The sequence below is a fragment of the Orycteropus afer genome, unplaced genomic scaffold (assembly GCF_000298275.1).
Source record: "Orycteropus afer afer isolate SDZICR_OR568_19922 unplaced genomic scaffold, OryAfe1.0 scaffold00010, whole genome shotgun sequence".
In the NCBI taxonomy this organism is placed as follows: Eukaryota; Metazoa; Chordata; class Mammalia; order Tubulidentata; family Orycteropodidae; genus Orycteropus; species Orycteropus afer.
In genome coordinates this window covers 19,228,710-19,245,415 of record NW_006921597.1, presented here as the reverse complement: position 1 = coordinate 19,245,415, position 16,706 = coordinate 19,228,710, and the positions used below count along the sequence as shown (strand labels likewise).

The 16,706-nt window shown below is 51.6% G+C and overlaps 1 protein-coding gene across 1 annotated transcript; it reads left to right on the top strand.

The window, feature by feature from the left end:
• The first annotated feature begins 1,129 nt into the window (after positions 1 to 1,129).
• On the top strand, positions 1,130 to 15,942 carry CSF1 (colony stimulating factor 1). The gene is made up of 9 exons (XM_007949611.2): positions 1,130 to 1,168; positions 4,405 to 4,527; positions 5,732 to 5,794; positions 7,815 to 7,985; positions 12,604 to 12,751; positions 13,908 to 14,453; positions 14,799 to 14,929; positions 15,495 to 15,547; positions 15,897 to 15,942. The coding sequence occupies exons 1-9, from the start codon at positions 1,130 to 1,132 to the stop codon at positions 15,940 to 15,942; spliced, it is 1,320 nt and encodes a 439-aa protein (XP_007947802.1).
• The last annotated feature ends 764 nt before the right edge of the window (positions 15,943 to 16,706 follow it).

Here is a 16,706-nt window from a genome sequence, read left to right as displayed (position 1 = left end):
GGGATTGAAACACTTTGGATCATAATGAATAGAAGAACGGAAAAGCTCCTGAAGTTGGCATGATGAGTAATAGGCTCATTTTATTAGGCTTCATTTAGATTAATTCTCATGTAGAGACATAAAATGTGATTAACCATCGTTGCAAATGCATCTGCAAAAACTTCAGAGGAAATTAGGGTCCAGGTGCCCGGCCTTCGCTCCCAAGAGCGAGCATGGATCCCCACCCGCATTTACATCACCCACAGGTCAAGTGCCCAGAGTGCCTTCTGGCACAGACCGCAGAGTCTCCGGCTCCCTTCACAGGGCACATTCCCTCCCCTCTTCGCCAGGTGGCCGGCCTCACTGTCCATCCCTTTCACCGGGATGCGAGACAAGAGGCTGAGCTGGCTGCTTAGGGACTGCACCGGAGAGAAGGGGCTGCTTGCAAACCTGCTGACTCAGGATCCTGCGAGGGACTGCAGCGTGCGCACGGGAAAAGGCCCCAGTGTCTGCCAGCCCTTCTCTCCCAGTGCCTGTCTCTGCTTTCGGCTCATTTCCTGCTTAGATCTGGGAATTTTCAAGCCTACAGGGAAAGTCCCTTGGGACAAATATTAGAAAGAGACTGACAGCCCAGGATCTGTTTGGAGAGCGAGGAACGAAAGGCTCTCTCCAAGGCCCGGCGCGCGGGAGAAGGGCGGGGAGGCGGTGGAGCCCGCATTCTTTTCGTGAAGAAAACAGAGGGCGACTGGAAAGACAGGCGCAGAAGACCAGACAGAGGGCTGGGGGAAGGGAGGGAGTAGGGAGGCGGCTTAGTGGGCCTCTAGAGTGTGTGTGTGTGTGTGTGTGTGTGTCTGTGTCAGTGTCAGTGCGTGTGGTGTGTGTGTGTGTGTGTGTGTGTGTGCGTCTGGCGCATGTCCAGGGTGATTTCCCATAAACCACATGCCCAGCCCGCTTAAAAGGCTGTGCCGAGGAGCTGGCCAGTGAAGCTCGGCTGGGGAAAGTGAAAGTTCTTGATTCTCTCCGCGCCGCTGCTGGTCTCTCTGCACCCAGGCACAGACCCGCGGCGCAGACCCTTGGCCGAGGCGCGGACTAAAGCAGCGGCCAGCAAGCAACGGCGGCCGACGCGCCCGACCGGGACCCAGCTGCCCGTATGACCGCGCGAGGCGCCGCCGGGCGCTGCCCTTCTACGGTAAGCAGCGACGGTGGCGTTGGGCCCCGACCCAGGGCGGGAGAGTTACGCGGCCCCTCTCGACCGACCTTCCGGGCGCCTCGGCTGCTGAGGCTTTCCCGCCGCGGAGAAGGACTACGGTTTCCTTCCCGCCTTTGCGCGCAGAGCTGCCCCCAAGGCCCCGGGCGCTAGGCGGCTGAGGGATTGTCCTGCAGCTGCTCCTGGGGCCGGGGCACTTTCCCATGCAAGGGGAAGGCTGCTCACCCCATTGCACGGAGAGTAACACTGAGCCACACGCAGGGAGCAAAGAAGGGTTCGTGCGCACTGGCAAAGGCTCAGTGTCAGCCAGAGCACCCCTGCCTCTACCTCTCAACCTTTTGACCAGCCACCGCTAAGGGACAGGAGAAGTGGCTGTGCTTGGAGTATGGATCACGGAGCACCTTCTTCACTGACCACATGCATACTTCCAGACCTGGCAGGAGAGTGGGCACTTCTGGGTGGGGAAAGTTAAGGGGCCGGTAGACTTATACAGTGCCAGGACCAAGCACCACACTGACAAGAGGGAAGGAAGCAGGCAAGCCACTACTTGTTCCAGTCCACAGGCAGCTGATGGGGACTTAAGTGGCTGGGTCAAGCCTGTCTTGCAGGGACCAGGCCTCAGAGCTGACATAACCCCTGGCTTTGGAGGCTCTCGTTCTGAAATTTGTTCTTGCAAAATCTATTCCTGGTCAGTTGAGGAGATTTAGAGCTTGGTGGTGGTTGCGGAAGATGGGAAAAAGGTTTGGTGCTGCAGAATTTTGGACAGGGGCGGGGGCAGCTCAGGACTACAGGGGAGATGCTGGGCCTCAACCATGGGTAGTAGCTGCTGCAGCTCCTGGAGGTGCATGGGATACTGTTAATGAATAGTAAATGGTCTTCCAGTGGGTTTGCTTCCAAGGAGTCTTGGAGAAGATAGGAGGAGAAACCTGGCCAGAAGAGGAGCAGAAAAATGTGTGGAGATGGGGGAAGGGGGTTGCAGATGAAGGGAGAGGGAAGAACAGAACCACAGGAAAGGAAGAGCCCAACTGAGAGAGAGGAGATGAGGCTGAGAAGGGAAAGAGAGAAGGGCAGGGTGATGGGCAAGAGACAAGGAAACATGAGGAAAGCAAAGCTGAGGCCAAAAGGAGGAAAGAAAAGAGGGTTGGTTTCAGGCTGGGACAGTGCAAGGGTCCGGTCTTGCCAGAATCTCTCTAGAGACCTGTGAATGGAAATGATGGACCACAATGGGAGGCGAATGAGAACGGATGACTGGTCTTTCAAATCCTAGCATCTCTTTGAATCTGCAGCAAGGATACCTGCAGCAAGGTTGCCCCACAGAGACAGAGGGTGGTCAGTGGAAGGAAGAAGGGAAGAGGGAGAAGAGCCAGCCTAACCCAAGGCATTAACCCTTGGGTGCTCATCCAGATCTTCCTCTGAGGCAGAACGGGGGTCCCAGGTCCAAGGGTAGCTCCTTTTGGCCTCCCATCTGGCAGCTGTGTGCTCCCCAAACTGATGCTTAAAATATCTACAGAAGTCAGACAGTCCTCGGGGTTAAGCAGTGACCTCACCTTGCTGTCCTCAACCACATCTTGAAGTGCCGGTGGCAAGTCTGTCTTCCTAATCATCCGCTTCCCTGGGGCCCTTTCCTCCATACTATTTACATCAGAGTTTCAGAGCCAGTCTGGGGCAGAGAGAAACCTTCTGCATGGCCCACTTTCCTCCAAGGGGTCCTGAACCTGAGGTTTATGGGCAGCAATTCTCATCCAGGGCTACCTCCTCAACTGCTCAACAGAACACCAAGACCCCCTCATGACTATCTTCCCTGTCTTCTACATCCCCCCTTCCTCAGGCCAGGCCAAGATCTGCGTGGTTAAATCCTATGCTGAATGGCATTGGGCCATCCTGTGCCTCTTCCCTCCAGACCTCTCCCTCTTTCTCTCTGCTTCCAACTTCTCTCCATCCTTCAAGGCCTCACTGAGGCCTTTTCTCCTTGCAACCTCCCTGGTAGACCAGCCAGAGCTGCATTTCCTCCCTTATAAGAACTGGCACACATTGGGGCTTTTAGTTATATGTAAATCAGCATGTTCTTGAGGGGTGTTTTGTAGCCTCCTTGTGTTTTTCCCATGTGCTATTTATTTGCAATATTTGTCTCATCATCTAGATTACTGGGGCTGAGCCCAGATCCCAGAGGCCAGGAAGGTGCCAACCCTCACCCCACCCTGCCATCATTTCCCTGAATCTGGGGGCATCAGCTGCCAGGAGGCTCATGAGCTCCCAGGAGACAACCCGAAGCTGGGGAAAGAAAGCTCAAGGGTCTCTCTGCCTCTGGCTGGAGAGGGGGAACCTAAGGCCAGCAGAGGACAGAGGGGACCTCAGTGAGGAGGAGGAAAGGGAGAAGGAAGAGAAATGAAAGGGTGTCAGGAGCTAGTTGCATAGCTCTGGAGGTGAGCAGTGACAGGGCCAGGTGGGTGCTGAAAGAGGGGAGAGATCTCAGAAAAATGTCCCCACCATGATAAGAGCTGAACTGGCTTGATGCAGAAGCTGATGGAGCTCCAGTCGGCAGGTGCCATCTGAGGCTGGCTCAGAGATGGCATTGGTACCTGTAACCATTTGGCTGGGCTATCGATTGGTTGAACTCCTTGAAACACACCCTCAGGACTCCAAGAGGTCTCTGCCAAAGAATGAGTTCCCAGTGAAACTGAGTTTGGGCCTCTGGCCTTGCCAGTGGCAGAGCCAGGCCTGTGTGGAACCAGGTGGGAAGAAGGCCTGGGCCCAGGAGGATTCTCTAGCTTGCAGTCTGGAAGCTGGTGCATGAATGGGAACTTGAGAGGAGTAGGCTGCCCAGAAGCTGCCTGGCTCAATGTTTGATATTGCAAGGACAGAATAATGGGCAGATGTAAGTCCTGCCCTCAAGGATTTTCCCATGTAATGAGGAATTTAGACTGGTAGGCATGCCACCCATGTTATCATTAGAACCTCAACGTGTAGTCAGGCTTGGTGAATCTAGGGAAGCTTCTTGGAGGAAGTGACATTTGGTTTGTTATCAAGGGAGAGTAAGGTTTGCTATGGCTGTTAGGAAGTCCTGGGAAAACTGGATTTGGAGACTATTGCGTCCTGAGGTAAGGGGCAGAGTCTGTAAAATTACAGGTATGAGGTCTTTGTTTTTCTGCCTTCAATGGCGCCTGGGAGCTCTTAGGGGCAGTGAGAGCTGGGGAGAAATGACGCCTTCTCTGTCACAGACATGGCTGGGCCCCCAGCTGCTGTTGGCCTGTCTCCTGCTGAGCAGGAGTGTTACCGAGGAGGTGCCGGAGCACTGTAGCCATATTATTGGGAATGGCCACCTGACGATCCTACAGAACCTGGTGAGTGTTCTACCATGCCTACCTCACCTTTTCCCTACTGGGGAAACTGAGGCTGGGGTCAGGAAACAGGGTCAAAGACAGGGGTTGCAAACAGAGACATAGGGCCATGTAAATGTAATTGTGGATCCCATTCAGTTCCATTGATGCTCCCATCATTCAACTCTGCACATCAGGGCCTCTAGCCCCCAAGCAACCTCTCTAACATCCCTGCAGGCAGTAGATGGGGTGGGTTTTCAGCTGGCTGCCTGTGTTAATAATTACCCGGGAAAATCAATCGTGGACTCTGAAAAGGCTTCCAAGGCCTGCTCTCCCTCCGTGAGATGCCTCTTCCAGGGAGCTAGCACAGTGCCTAATGTGTCCAGATGTTGCCTTCAGCTCCTGGACTCCTAGATGTGCCACCAGTCTGGAACCAGGGCCCCTGCCAGTTTTGAAGGGGAGGCTCCCACCTAACTCCTCCACCCCTGCCTCCCTGGCTCTTGCCTGAGCCCGGGACTGGGAGAGCTTGCTCATCTAGGCCATGTAGGAGTCGGTGTCCCATTCTACTTGAGTCCACAGAATCATTCCAAGCATGGTCCACCCAGGTGGAATCAGTTTACTGTCATGGCTGTTATCCTGCTCAGATGGGAATTTACCATCCCTTTGGCCAGCTGAGCAGGGTGAGGCACCATTAGCTAAGGCCAGCCAGGGTCCTTAGCTTGGGGCCTACAGGCTGGTTTTCCTGCCCCTGTGGCCCATATACCACTCCTTACTCTTGTAGCTGCAGTGGTCATCAAAGCTAGACCCAAGAGCCATAGCATTCTCTGAGGCTTAGCATCATAGAGCTGCTGCTCTGGGGTCCCACAGGGGCTTTGAGAACATCTAGCCCCAGACCCTATAGATTCTGAATCCCCAGAGCCCATCCATCCTCTGTTTAAATTCCTGCATCAATGGGAGCTAACTACCTCATGGGGGAGATTTTGTTCTACATACTCTGTTAGATAGTTCTTCCTTATAACAAGCTGGCCCTCTGTCAGATTTCATGGGGTGGGAGGTAGAAGGAAGAAATGTCTTGTTCTTCCACAGCCCTCCCCTTAGCATTGGCTCTGTCTTTCCAGGTGTGGTTGGGGGGAGGTAGAAGATGTTCAGACCCTAACCCACCCCAAAACTCCAGTCCCTCAGTTAAGCCTCAGCCACCCTGACACCACTGGCCTGCTCTTTCTTGCAGATTGACAGTCAGATGCAGACCTCGTGCCAAATTGCCTTTGAGTTTGTAGACCCGGACCAGTTGGTGAGTGATGGCTCTTAACAAGTCGTGCGTGATAACCTATATAATAGCCCTTGTATGTGAGTGCATGAAGCTGGCAGAAATCTTAGAGCTGGAAAGGGTGGGGGCATGAGGTGCTTATGTGTGGGATGCCAGGGTCCAGGGCTGGGCAGGGTCTAGGGCTCAAATGCCCTTCTCCTCTCTTATCCTGTCTTGGCATATATCAAGTGCTTACTATGTGACAGGGACTTTTCTAATGTAATTCTGCAATAACACTATTCGGTACACTAATATTGTTTACTATCCTCTGAGAGGTTAAGGAGCATAGCTGGTAACTGCTAGAGGCCTATTTAAACCCTGGAAGACTGGCTCTAGAGCCCACGGCAAACCAATACTTCCAGGTCATATGCCTGGCTTAAGAGTGTCACCTGCATCCAGCGATACACTGGCAGCCAGGGAGTCAGTCCAGTTCTTTCTGTCTTCCTCCCGCAGAACCAGAGTGCTGCTGGTTCTACCTTCCAGGAAGCCTTGGGTTCTGCCCCTCCTGGTCAGTTGCTTGGACAGTTGCCTGAGCCTCCTAACTGGTCTTCCTGCTTCCAGTGCACTCCTCATACTACCACTAGGGGGAGCTTTCTGAAACCCCAGCATGTTGCTTTCACACAAACCAAAAAACCAAACTTACTGCTAAGTTCATTTGGACTCATAGCGACCCTCTTTGGGTTTCTGAGGCAGCAACTCTTTACAGAAGTAGATTGCCCAGTCTTCCTCCTACGGAGTGCCTTGTGGGTTTGAACTGCCAACCTTCTGGTTAGCAGTCAAATGCCTTAGGCACTACACCAGCAGAGCTCCTTCGGGTTGCTTCCATTACCCTTCCCAAAAGTGTGGAAGGTATCACTCCAAGGGAAAGCCCAGGTTGCTTAGACTGGCAATTATGAGCTCCAATCTCCATCACAAAGCCCACATTCCCTGTTCCTTCCTGCCTTGGAGTCTTTCTTCAAATTCTTCCTAACACCTATAAAGCCTTTCCAGTCCCTCCCACCCCCACCCCCAGCCTTATTCCACTTCTCTTTCTCTTGGTGTCTCTTACAAAATCTTAGCTATAATACCAAGAAGTCACTCTCATCTCTGAGCTTCCACACACCTGCCCATATACATCTCTGTTAGAACTTAGAGCTCTTTGGTTTGCTGTTGTTAGTAGTTTGGGTTCTCTCCTTGAAGAGATAGTGGACTCGTCAAAGACAGAGACTTTGTCTGCCTTACCTCTGTGTCCCTATCACCTGTTCCAACAGGTTTCTAGTAAAGGCATGAGTGATGAATGAGTGAACGAATGAAATTCTGCGGTTATTCTTTGAAACATGAGGTGGTCTCCAGTACCCCTATGTACTGGAGGATTAGGAGTCAGATGGTATAGGACTTTTGTGAAGCTAGGTCAAGAGGGAGGGAGGGGCAGAGCACAGCACAGCACACTGCCGTTGAGTGGGACCTGACTCATAGCAATCCCTCCTTCGGTTTCTAAGGCGATATCACTACCGAAGTAGATTGCCCAACCTTCCTTCCAAGGAGTGGCTGGTGGGTTTGAACCACCAGACTTCTGGATAGCAGTCAAATGCTTTAGGCACTACACCACCAGAGCTCCCAATCATATCTGTCACTTGTTATATGCCGCTGAGTCAGACCCAACTGGTAGGAGGCGAGGAGGGAAGAAAAGAAAAGAGAGCAAGAGGGGTTCCCCACAACCCATCGTCCCTGTGTGCCTCCATCCTGATTATATCCCCCAAATCCAGAAATCCAAATCCCTCTTTGATCAGATCCACATTTCCTTTTCTCTACTCCAACCCCAAGGAGGGCCAGATCCCAAAGAGAGAAGCAAAGAACAGTTGAATGCAGCATTTTCCTTATTACTGCAGAGTGTCACCCTCCCCCCAGGGGTGGGACAGGTCAGCTTGCAGCCCTCCATCTTCCTGGAATGGGGGTTATCTAACCGAGAGTGTTGGTCCCCAGGCTGCACCAGTCAGAGCATAAGCTCTAGAGTCTCATTTTTCAGGATGATCCCGTGTGCTACCTTAAGAAGGCATTTCTCCTGGTGCAAGACATAATGGAGGACACTTTGCGTTTCAAAGACAACACCCCCAATGCTAATAAAATCGTGCAACTCCAGGAACTTTCTTTGAGGTTACAGAGCTGCTTCACCAAGGATCATGAAGAACAGGACAAGGTAGGAAGGTTCTGGAACTGACAGCACTGAGTAAGGGCAGAGGGCGGCTGAGGGGAGTACAAGTCATGGTGGGATCATCCAGTGCCCAAGGTCCCCTGATTGCCTGGCTTTGGCCTTCACTGGCATTGTGCCCACAAGCACTGAGTGCATTCACTTACCTTCATGTCATCTTTCACTCACTTTCTCATTCATTCTTTCACCCCACAAACTTCTACTGAGGACTTACTATTTAGGAGGTGCAGCGCTCAACCTTGACAATGTCATCGTGAGCAAGAAATAACATGGTTCCTGCCCTCATGGGGCTTATAGTCAAGTGAGGTTAGTATTCATTAAACAAACAATGACATGTAACTACAAGCATAAGGGCTATTCATTTATTATCAACAAATAGCTATAGAGCACATACTGCATACCAGACACTGTTCTAGGCACTGGGAAACAGCTGTGATTAAAACAGACAAAAATCTCTACATTCATGGAGATTGTATTTGGGGGTGGTATTTGTGGAGGTGAGACCCCTAACAAAATATATAAGTAAAATATGTGACATGTAGGATGGTGAGAGTTGCACTAGAGAAGAGTAAACCAGAAAAGGGAAAATCTGAAACACGTGAGCTAGTGGCCTGTGAATAAGAGCTGTGTGGGGTTCTGTGAGAGAGAATAAGAGGTCTCTAATTTGAATGGAGGCAGGAGTGGGGAAGAAGAGATAGGCTTCTCCTTCTTTTTTTTTTTTTTTTTTTTTTTGGATAAATACGTGGGCTTTTGATTATTTTTCTTTTTCTTTTTTTTTTAATTGTGATTTGGGTGAAGGTTTATAGAGCAAATTCACTTTCCATACAGCAGTTCACATATATTTTGTCTCATGTCATTGAGTTTCCCACAATGCAACAGCTCCCCTCCCACTTCCTCCCCATAGTTACCTCTTCCCTGTGTTCATCCCTCCATGCACTCCTGACTCCTGAGCTGTCTCCCTGTGCATAAGCAGCCCTTCTTTCTCCCATGATTGTTCTCTCCAAGGAGTGTATCTACTTGAGGTAACTGTTCAACTCATATGCCTAGAGACAGGCCTCTGAGTAAGAAAATGTTAATTTGAGATCCAAAGATGAGTAAAAGTTAGAAAGCTGTTATCGGCTGTTAAGAGTGCTCCAGCTCAGGGGACACAATGCACAAAGTCCTCTGGGGGACAGGAACGTGCACATCCAGGGACCCAAAGGGTGATGAGCATGGCCAGACATGGGATGTGAAAGGGAGAGTGCAGAGGAGGCAGGAGCCATCTCATCTGGGGCCTTCAAAACCCAAACTCACTGCCATCAAGCCGATTCTGACTCAAAGCAACCCCAACTGGGTTTCCGAAGTGGTAAATCTTTACGGAAGTAGATTGCCCCATCTTCCTTCTGTGGAGCAGCTGGTAGGTTTGAACCACCAACCTTCTGGTTAGCAGTCAAACGCCTTAGGCACTGTGCCACCTTAAAGATGATGTAATTTTGTCTTAAGTTGTAAGGGAACCCATTGTAAACAAGTAAATGACTTAATCTGACTTAGCCAGATTGTAAGACATTCTGGTTGCCGTGTGTAGGATGGACTGCAGGGAATGGAAATGGAGGCAGGGAATCCAGGCCAGAGATATTGATGGCTTGGATGAGGTGGTACAGTGAAGGCAGAGGCAAGTAGAGACGTGCAAACAGATTGTGGAGGCAGAACCAAGACTTGGTAAATGCAGTGGATGTGAGGAGCTGAGGGAAGGGAAGACTCAAGGATGAGTCTTGGGATTTTGACTTGAGCACCTGGATGTTTCTATGATGCTGATATGGAGATGATCAGAGGGTGGAACAGGTTTTTGGAGGAAGGGCGAGAGTTCAGTTTGGGCACATTAATCTTGAGATGTTTGTGGAATGGCCAAATGGAGATTGTGAGCAGGCAGCTAGATATAAGTGTCTTGAGATACAGAGATAGATAAATAAATAGATAGAAAACAGATAGATACATACATACATACATACATAGAGATGGAATAGTTACCAGTGTATGGGTCATCTACAAAGCCTTGGAACTGTATAGCATTGCCCGCTGGGAGATGAGAACCAGGCCCAAGCTGAACTTGGAGGTACCAAAGCATTTAGAGGTCAGGCAGAAAAGGGGCAGCCCAAGAGGTGGGAGGAAAACCAGGGGAGTGTGGTGTCACTGGACCCAAGAAAGAGAGTGTTTCAAGATGGAGGAAGTAGACAGCTTTATCAAATGGTGTTGAGAAGTCAAACAAGATAAGGGCTGAAAAGTGTCTGTTAGATTTGGCAACGTGGCGGTGGCTATTGGAGGCCAATGCCAAATCAGGATGATAGAAAGAGAAGAAGTGGAGACACTACTGTGGAGGAACTTGGCTCTAAAAAGGAGCAGAAACAAGAGATTCAGCTGGAAGCTGGGGTTGAAGGAGGGAAGTGTTTTAAGGAAAGGTATTAAATTTGTGGTTTTCCAACTATAAGGTTCATAAGAATCACTTGGAGAGCTTGTCTGAAATCCATATTCCCAGGCCACTCCCCCAGACAGCTTGACTCACTGGGTCTGAGGAGGGGCCCAGGAATATGCATTTTAGCAAACATATGATATGATGTTAGTGGTCCTCACACCCCATTTGGGTACACACTGGATGCTGATGGGGCAGACTCAGAAGGGAGGGACCTTTGTTGTTGAGAAGAACTGAGCTCCTGAGGAGAGAGAGCACATCTCTGCTGCAACAGAGGGGCAGAGGGAACTTCTGTCTGATGGTTCCTGTTTTCTCTATGAAGTATGAAGGGAGGTGGGGGAGACAGAGGTTTGCGAAGAGAGGGGAGCAAGCCAGTTTACCTCTTTCTTACAAGAACCTTGCGGGAGTGGCTGGTAGGGAATATTATTTTGACTTTACAGGTGAGGAAATAAGCCCAAACTAGATAATTCATTTGGCCAGTGTCACATAGCTGGTGAGTGCTGGAGCTGAGCCTAGGACTTCCCGTTCATTCATTCACTCATCTAAACTGAACAAATACCAAACTCACTGCCCTTGAGTTGATTTCAACTCGTAGAGACCCCCATTGGGTTTCCAAGGCTCTAAATCTTTATAGAAGCAGACTGCCTCATCTTCCTCCTGCAGAGCATCTGGTGGGTTTGAACTGCCAGTCTTCTGGTTAGCAGCCAAATGCCTTAATCCCTATGCCACCAGAGCTCCTTATTCACTCATCTAATGAACATTTATTATGGGCCTACAGTGCTCAGAAAAAGGGCCTGACAGTCTACTTTCAAAAATCAGACATTGAAAACTCTATGGAGCATCATTCTACTTTGGCATGCATAGGGTCATTACGAGTTGGAATTGGCTACTGATTTGGCTTTTTCAGCTTTGTGCACAGGCCATGGGGGGACATCGTGATGTGCTCGAGGACTTCACACCTTAGTAAAACCAATAGGTCTTCCCTGTGTGGCTCAATTTAAGGAAAAATTTGGCATTTGAGAGTCATGGGCAAATAGGCCATAGGTGAAGTGGTGGGTGTGTCTGGCATTGCCTAGCGAGAAAGCAAAGGCAGGCCCAACACTGAGCCCTGAGAAATGCCCGCATCTAGCAGTCAGGTTGAGAAGGGGGAATTTGTTAGGGGGACTAAAACAGAGCATCCCAAGACATGAGAGGAAAACCCAAGAGGTGTGTGAAGCTACTCAGAGCTCTGGTGGATGTGGGGGGCCTGGGTCCCATGAGCAGATGGGTGCAGCCTCAGCAGAGAGTAAGAGAGGCCACTCAGGGCCGGGCACCTTCAGGCCTACCTGCAAGGCACACCAATGCCAAAGAAGGGCCCACATCACCTGTGGCCTGCTCCATCCCACTCTCCACACCATAGCAGGACCATCTTTCTAAAACTCAAGTCTTACCATGCCGCTGCCCCCCTCCCAGCAGTGTGCTTCATATATATATATATAGTGTTTTTATTTTTTCCCTTTTTCTCTGTGGAATGGCCAACAGGCAACAGGACCCAACAGAACCTGGCCCTTGCTAACCTCTCTCTAGCTGCATCTCTCACCACTTTCTTCCTAGATGTTGCCCCTGCAGCCACACTAGCCTCCTTGTAATTTTTCAACATTTCAGGCTCTATCTTGCCTCAGGACCTTTGCACAGTCTGTTTCCTCTTCCTGGAGCTCTTTCCACACCCACCACATACCCCCTTACTGATTACCTCCTGTTCATCTTTGAGTCAGTGCCTTGGGGAAATTCTCCTGGAACCCTCGGGCTCATTTAATCCCCCTTGTTATATACCCTTAGAGCACTTAGTACTTCTTCATCGGATTCACCACACTTGTAACAGTGTGTTTAGTGCAAATGCCCCTGTTGGACTAAATGTCCAGTTCTTCCAGGGAACACCCCACTGTCCCTCATTATATGGTTCCCAGATATTTACCATACACCTGGCATATAATTTGTGTTTAGTGGATATATAAATAAATGGCATATCCCACAACCTCAGGATTGATTCTGCTGCAAACCAATGAGGAGAGGAAGGATGAAGTGAAAGGGAAAAAGAAGATAAGTGTGAGAAAGCCCAAGAGAGCTTGACAAAAGGGATGGGGACGTGCTCACCAAAAGGGCTCCCTGCTCTCCTTGCAGGCCTGTGTCCGAACTTTCTATGAGACACCCCTCCAGTTGCTGGAGAAGATCAAGAATGTCTTTAATGAAACAAAGAATCTCCTTAAAGAAGACTGGAAAGTTTTCAGCAAGAACTGCAGTGACAGCTTTGCTAAATGCTCCAGCCAAAGTAAGTCCAAGGGACCAGGAAGTGGATGGTGGAGGGAGGTGAGATGTGCAGCTGGAGAGACCCCCAGGGAGGCTGCTACTCATGCTCCTGTGTGTGTAGATGTGTTTGTTTCATGTACATGTGTGGCTTCACATACCTCTGGTCATTCCTGGGCACATGTCTCTTCTGGCATGTGTGTGCATGCACACCTACGTATGTCTGCATGCCAAGGCATCAAGAAGGATCATGCTGGTGGCTGCGAGATCAGGGAGTGGAAAGGGCCCCCTCTCTAAGAGCCCTGCAGGCATGGAGGCTTTCCCCATGGGCACTGCAGGCTGGCTGAACACATGGAGGGTTCAGTGGAGAGAGCTGAGGCCCCATCTGGGAGTCAGGGCCCTCCCTCCAGGAGCCCTGCTGTGAATCACCAGGATACCCTGGCTCCAGAAGTCCCCAGGATGCCTTGAATGTCCCCTCAAAGGACAAGGCTGGATTTGAAGTTGAGAATCATTGAAACTCTCTCAGTGCTGGCTCAACTGCATACGTGTGTGCCCTGCGTGTCCTCGTCTCTACATCCTGTGCCACATGTGTCCTTCTACAGCTCCCTGAGGCAGGGCCTGAGGCCCTGCCACCTGCCAGTGGCCAAGTCCAATCTTGTTGCTTCAATACCAAGGCCTCAAGCCATGGCCACATTCCAACTTCAGTCGGTTCCCGCCTGTGACCATGACTGTGTGGTCCCTGGCTGTGCATGAAACCATCTCTCTGCTTTCCAACCAATGTGGTGTCTTTGGGCTTGAGGGTGCCTTGTGTTAGTCCTGGATGCCACCTCTCAACCTCGAGAGCTGGCTGCTACTCACCCTGGCTTGGCGTCTGCCTGGCTGAATCTCTAATATGGGCTGTTCTCTGTTGTCTTCCCTGACCCCGACCCCCAGCCTGTGCATCCAAGCCCCCTCCTTGCTCTTGACCCATGAGACCCTGCAGTCTTTACCTCTTCTACCTGAGGCCTGTCTCATGAGCATCCACTCCATCCTGTCCTCTCCTCAGCCCCAGGGCTGAATTAGGGGATGAGGAGAACCCCAGGCCCATGTCTCCCTCTTGGCCCCTCTGGGAAAGCTGTGCTGGAGGCTGGTGACTCTATCTCCTCCCCGTCTTTCTCTCTCCCTCTCTCTGGTTCTTTCAGATGTGGTGACCAAGCCTGATTGCAACTGCCTATACCCTAAAGCCATCCCTAGCAGTGACCCAGCCTCTGTCTCCCCTCACCAGCCCCGTGCCCCCTCTGCAGCCCCTATGGCTGGATTGAGCTGGGCTGACTCTGAGGGGGCAGAGGGCAGCTCCCTCTTGCCCAGTGAGCAACCCCTTCATGCGGTGGACCCAGGCAGTGCCAAGCAGCGACCACCCAGGAGCACCTGCCAGAGTTTTGAGCCTCCGGAGCCTCCAGGTGTCAAGGGCAACCCCACCACTGGTTTACCTCAGCCCCACCCATCTGATGGGGCCCCCATCTCTGGGATGGAGGATGTTCTTGACTCTGTGTTGGGCACTAACTGGGCCCTAGAAGAAGCCTCTGGAGAGGCTAGTGAGGGTCCTATACCCCAAGGAGCTGACCTTTCACCCTCCAGGCCAGGAGAGGGCAGTGTCCAGGAAGAGAAAGCCGCACCCAGCGACCTCCCCTCAACATCTTCTCCACTTGCGGCATCAGCAGAGGCCCGGGAGCTGGCAGATGTAACTGGCACCCACTTGAATAGTGCAGGCCCTGTCCAGCCCATGGGCCAAGCCTGGAATCGCACACCTGAGAAGATGGGCAGTCCATTGGCCGTGCCCAGAGATCATCAGGAGCCAGGATTGCCCAGGATTCCATCGCTGCACCCACAAGGCCTCAGCAGACCCTCTACCCCCTCTGCTCAGCCAAGGCTTCCCAGAAGCCACTCAAGGAGCAGTGTGCTGCCCCTTGGGGAGCTGGAGGGCAAGAGGAGCACCAGGGATCGGAGGAGCCCCACAGAGCTGGAAGGACAAGCGAGTGAGGGGAAGGCCAGGCCCCAGGCCCGTTTTAACCCCGTTCCTTTGACTGACACAGGCCATGAGAGGCAACATGTGAGACCCTCCGACCCCCAGCTCCCTGGGTTTGTCTTCCGCCTGCTGGTGCCCAGCATCATCCTGGTCTTGCTGGCTGTTGGCGGCCTCCTGTTCTACAGGCGGAGGCGGCGGGTAAGAAGAGCCTGAGGAGAGAGAGGAGGGCAGCCCTTGGGGGCAGGGTGGAGGCGCAACCTGGGTTCTTCAGACACTGAGAGAGGAGAGGCTGGCTGAACACAGAACCTGGGGCAGTTGGGAGGGACAGCTTCTTTAAGAATGGCTATAACATCAGCAGGAAGGGAAGGGGCCAGAACAGAACAAAGGGAGAGAGAATATTCTTGGGACAACAGCGGGATGAGAACCCAGATGATAGGGAAGGCAAAGAAAGAGCGTGATGCTGTGTGTGTGAGTATGTTAGGCAGGTGCATTCCCTTGGGGCTCTGTGGAGTCCTGGAGTACGAGGACCCACAGGACACAGCGTGCATGGGTGGAGGGGGAGTGTATTAGGAGCTTGTCAGCAGGGAGGCCTCACAGCTCTCTCCTGGCCCTCTGGCTGATCTCCAGTTCTGGGTAGCTAGGGGCAGCAGGACAGACTCTTGCAACAATTTCATCAACTCCTGGGGCTTCCCTGCCTGGGGATGGAGCTACTATCCCCTCAGCCTCCCCCAGCTCCTCAGCAAATCTGCTTTCTTGTCCTTAGAGCCATCGAGAATCTCAGACAGTGGAATCTTCCTTGGAACAGCCAGAGGGCAGGTGAGGTGGACCTTGGAGTGGAGTGGAGTCCTGGGAAGTACTTGGAGCCTAACTTGGGATCAGACATGGCTAGGGACTGATTTTCCCTCTAGATTTGGGGAGGGAGGAGGACCTTCTGCCCTTGCATTGAAGAATTGGAGGTGTTGAAGAGAATGGGGGAGGAGGAGGGGCCTCCCCTCTTTCCTGTGTCTGGGCTTTTTTCTGGTTTCTTCCCAGGATTAGGCAATGATGGGTCTTCCACATCTGAGAGGGCTGGAGCACATGCACAAGGGACATGGGAAGTAAGCTTGGGAGTCCCTTTCTTCCCTGTTCCTACTGAACTCATGTCAGCCCTGTGCTCTGCCTGCAGCCCCCTGACCCAGGATGAGGACAGACAGGTGGAACTGCCAGTGTAGAGGGAATTCTAAGGTAAGATTCTGATTTTGACTTTCTCCACCCCTTAAAATGAGCTATACCCTTTCCAGGCATCCTAACCCAATGGTGACACCACCAGCTCCTCCCAAGGCCCACATATTCAACTCCCTCCCCTCTTTCCTGCTCCCATTTTCATCCATCACCAGCTCTGGCCCATCCTCTCCTGGCCAGGCCCTTAAGTCTCTCCTGCTTCTCCAGTATCTCTACTGTATCTAAGGCCAAAAATGACTTCTTGCCTGAATTTTTGCATCAAGTCTCTCATTTCGCTACCACTTTCAATCCCAGAGCAATCCAAATTCTCTTCCTCATATGTGGCTTTTGTGAGGGGAATTTTCAGTAGTTCTCCATTGCCAACCACTTCAAATCCAACGTTCGCAGCTTGGCTTCCAAGCCCCTCCAGCAACTACCCTCCATATGCATCTCATACCAGCTTCCACCTCTGTTTGCTCCCCTATTTGGCCCTTCTCAGCCAAGGTCATTTCTACCTTCCTGCCTTTAGAGTCATGGAGCCATAGAATCTCAGTCTTAGATGGGATCTCAGAGGTCATTTGGCCCAGCATCCCACCCCTCTCAGCCAGCTTCCTGTCACACTTTCCCAGTTCCAGGCAAGCTCCCTGCCTAGCTACAGCCCATGCCATCTCCAATGAGCACTATGAGAAGTCTTTCCTTAAAGAAGCAAAACTGGTTTCCCTGCCCCCTCCACACTGGTCCTCGCTCCAATTCCTTCTGACAGCCCTCAAATATT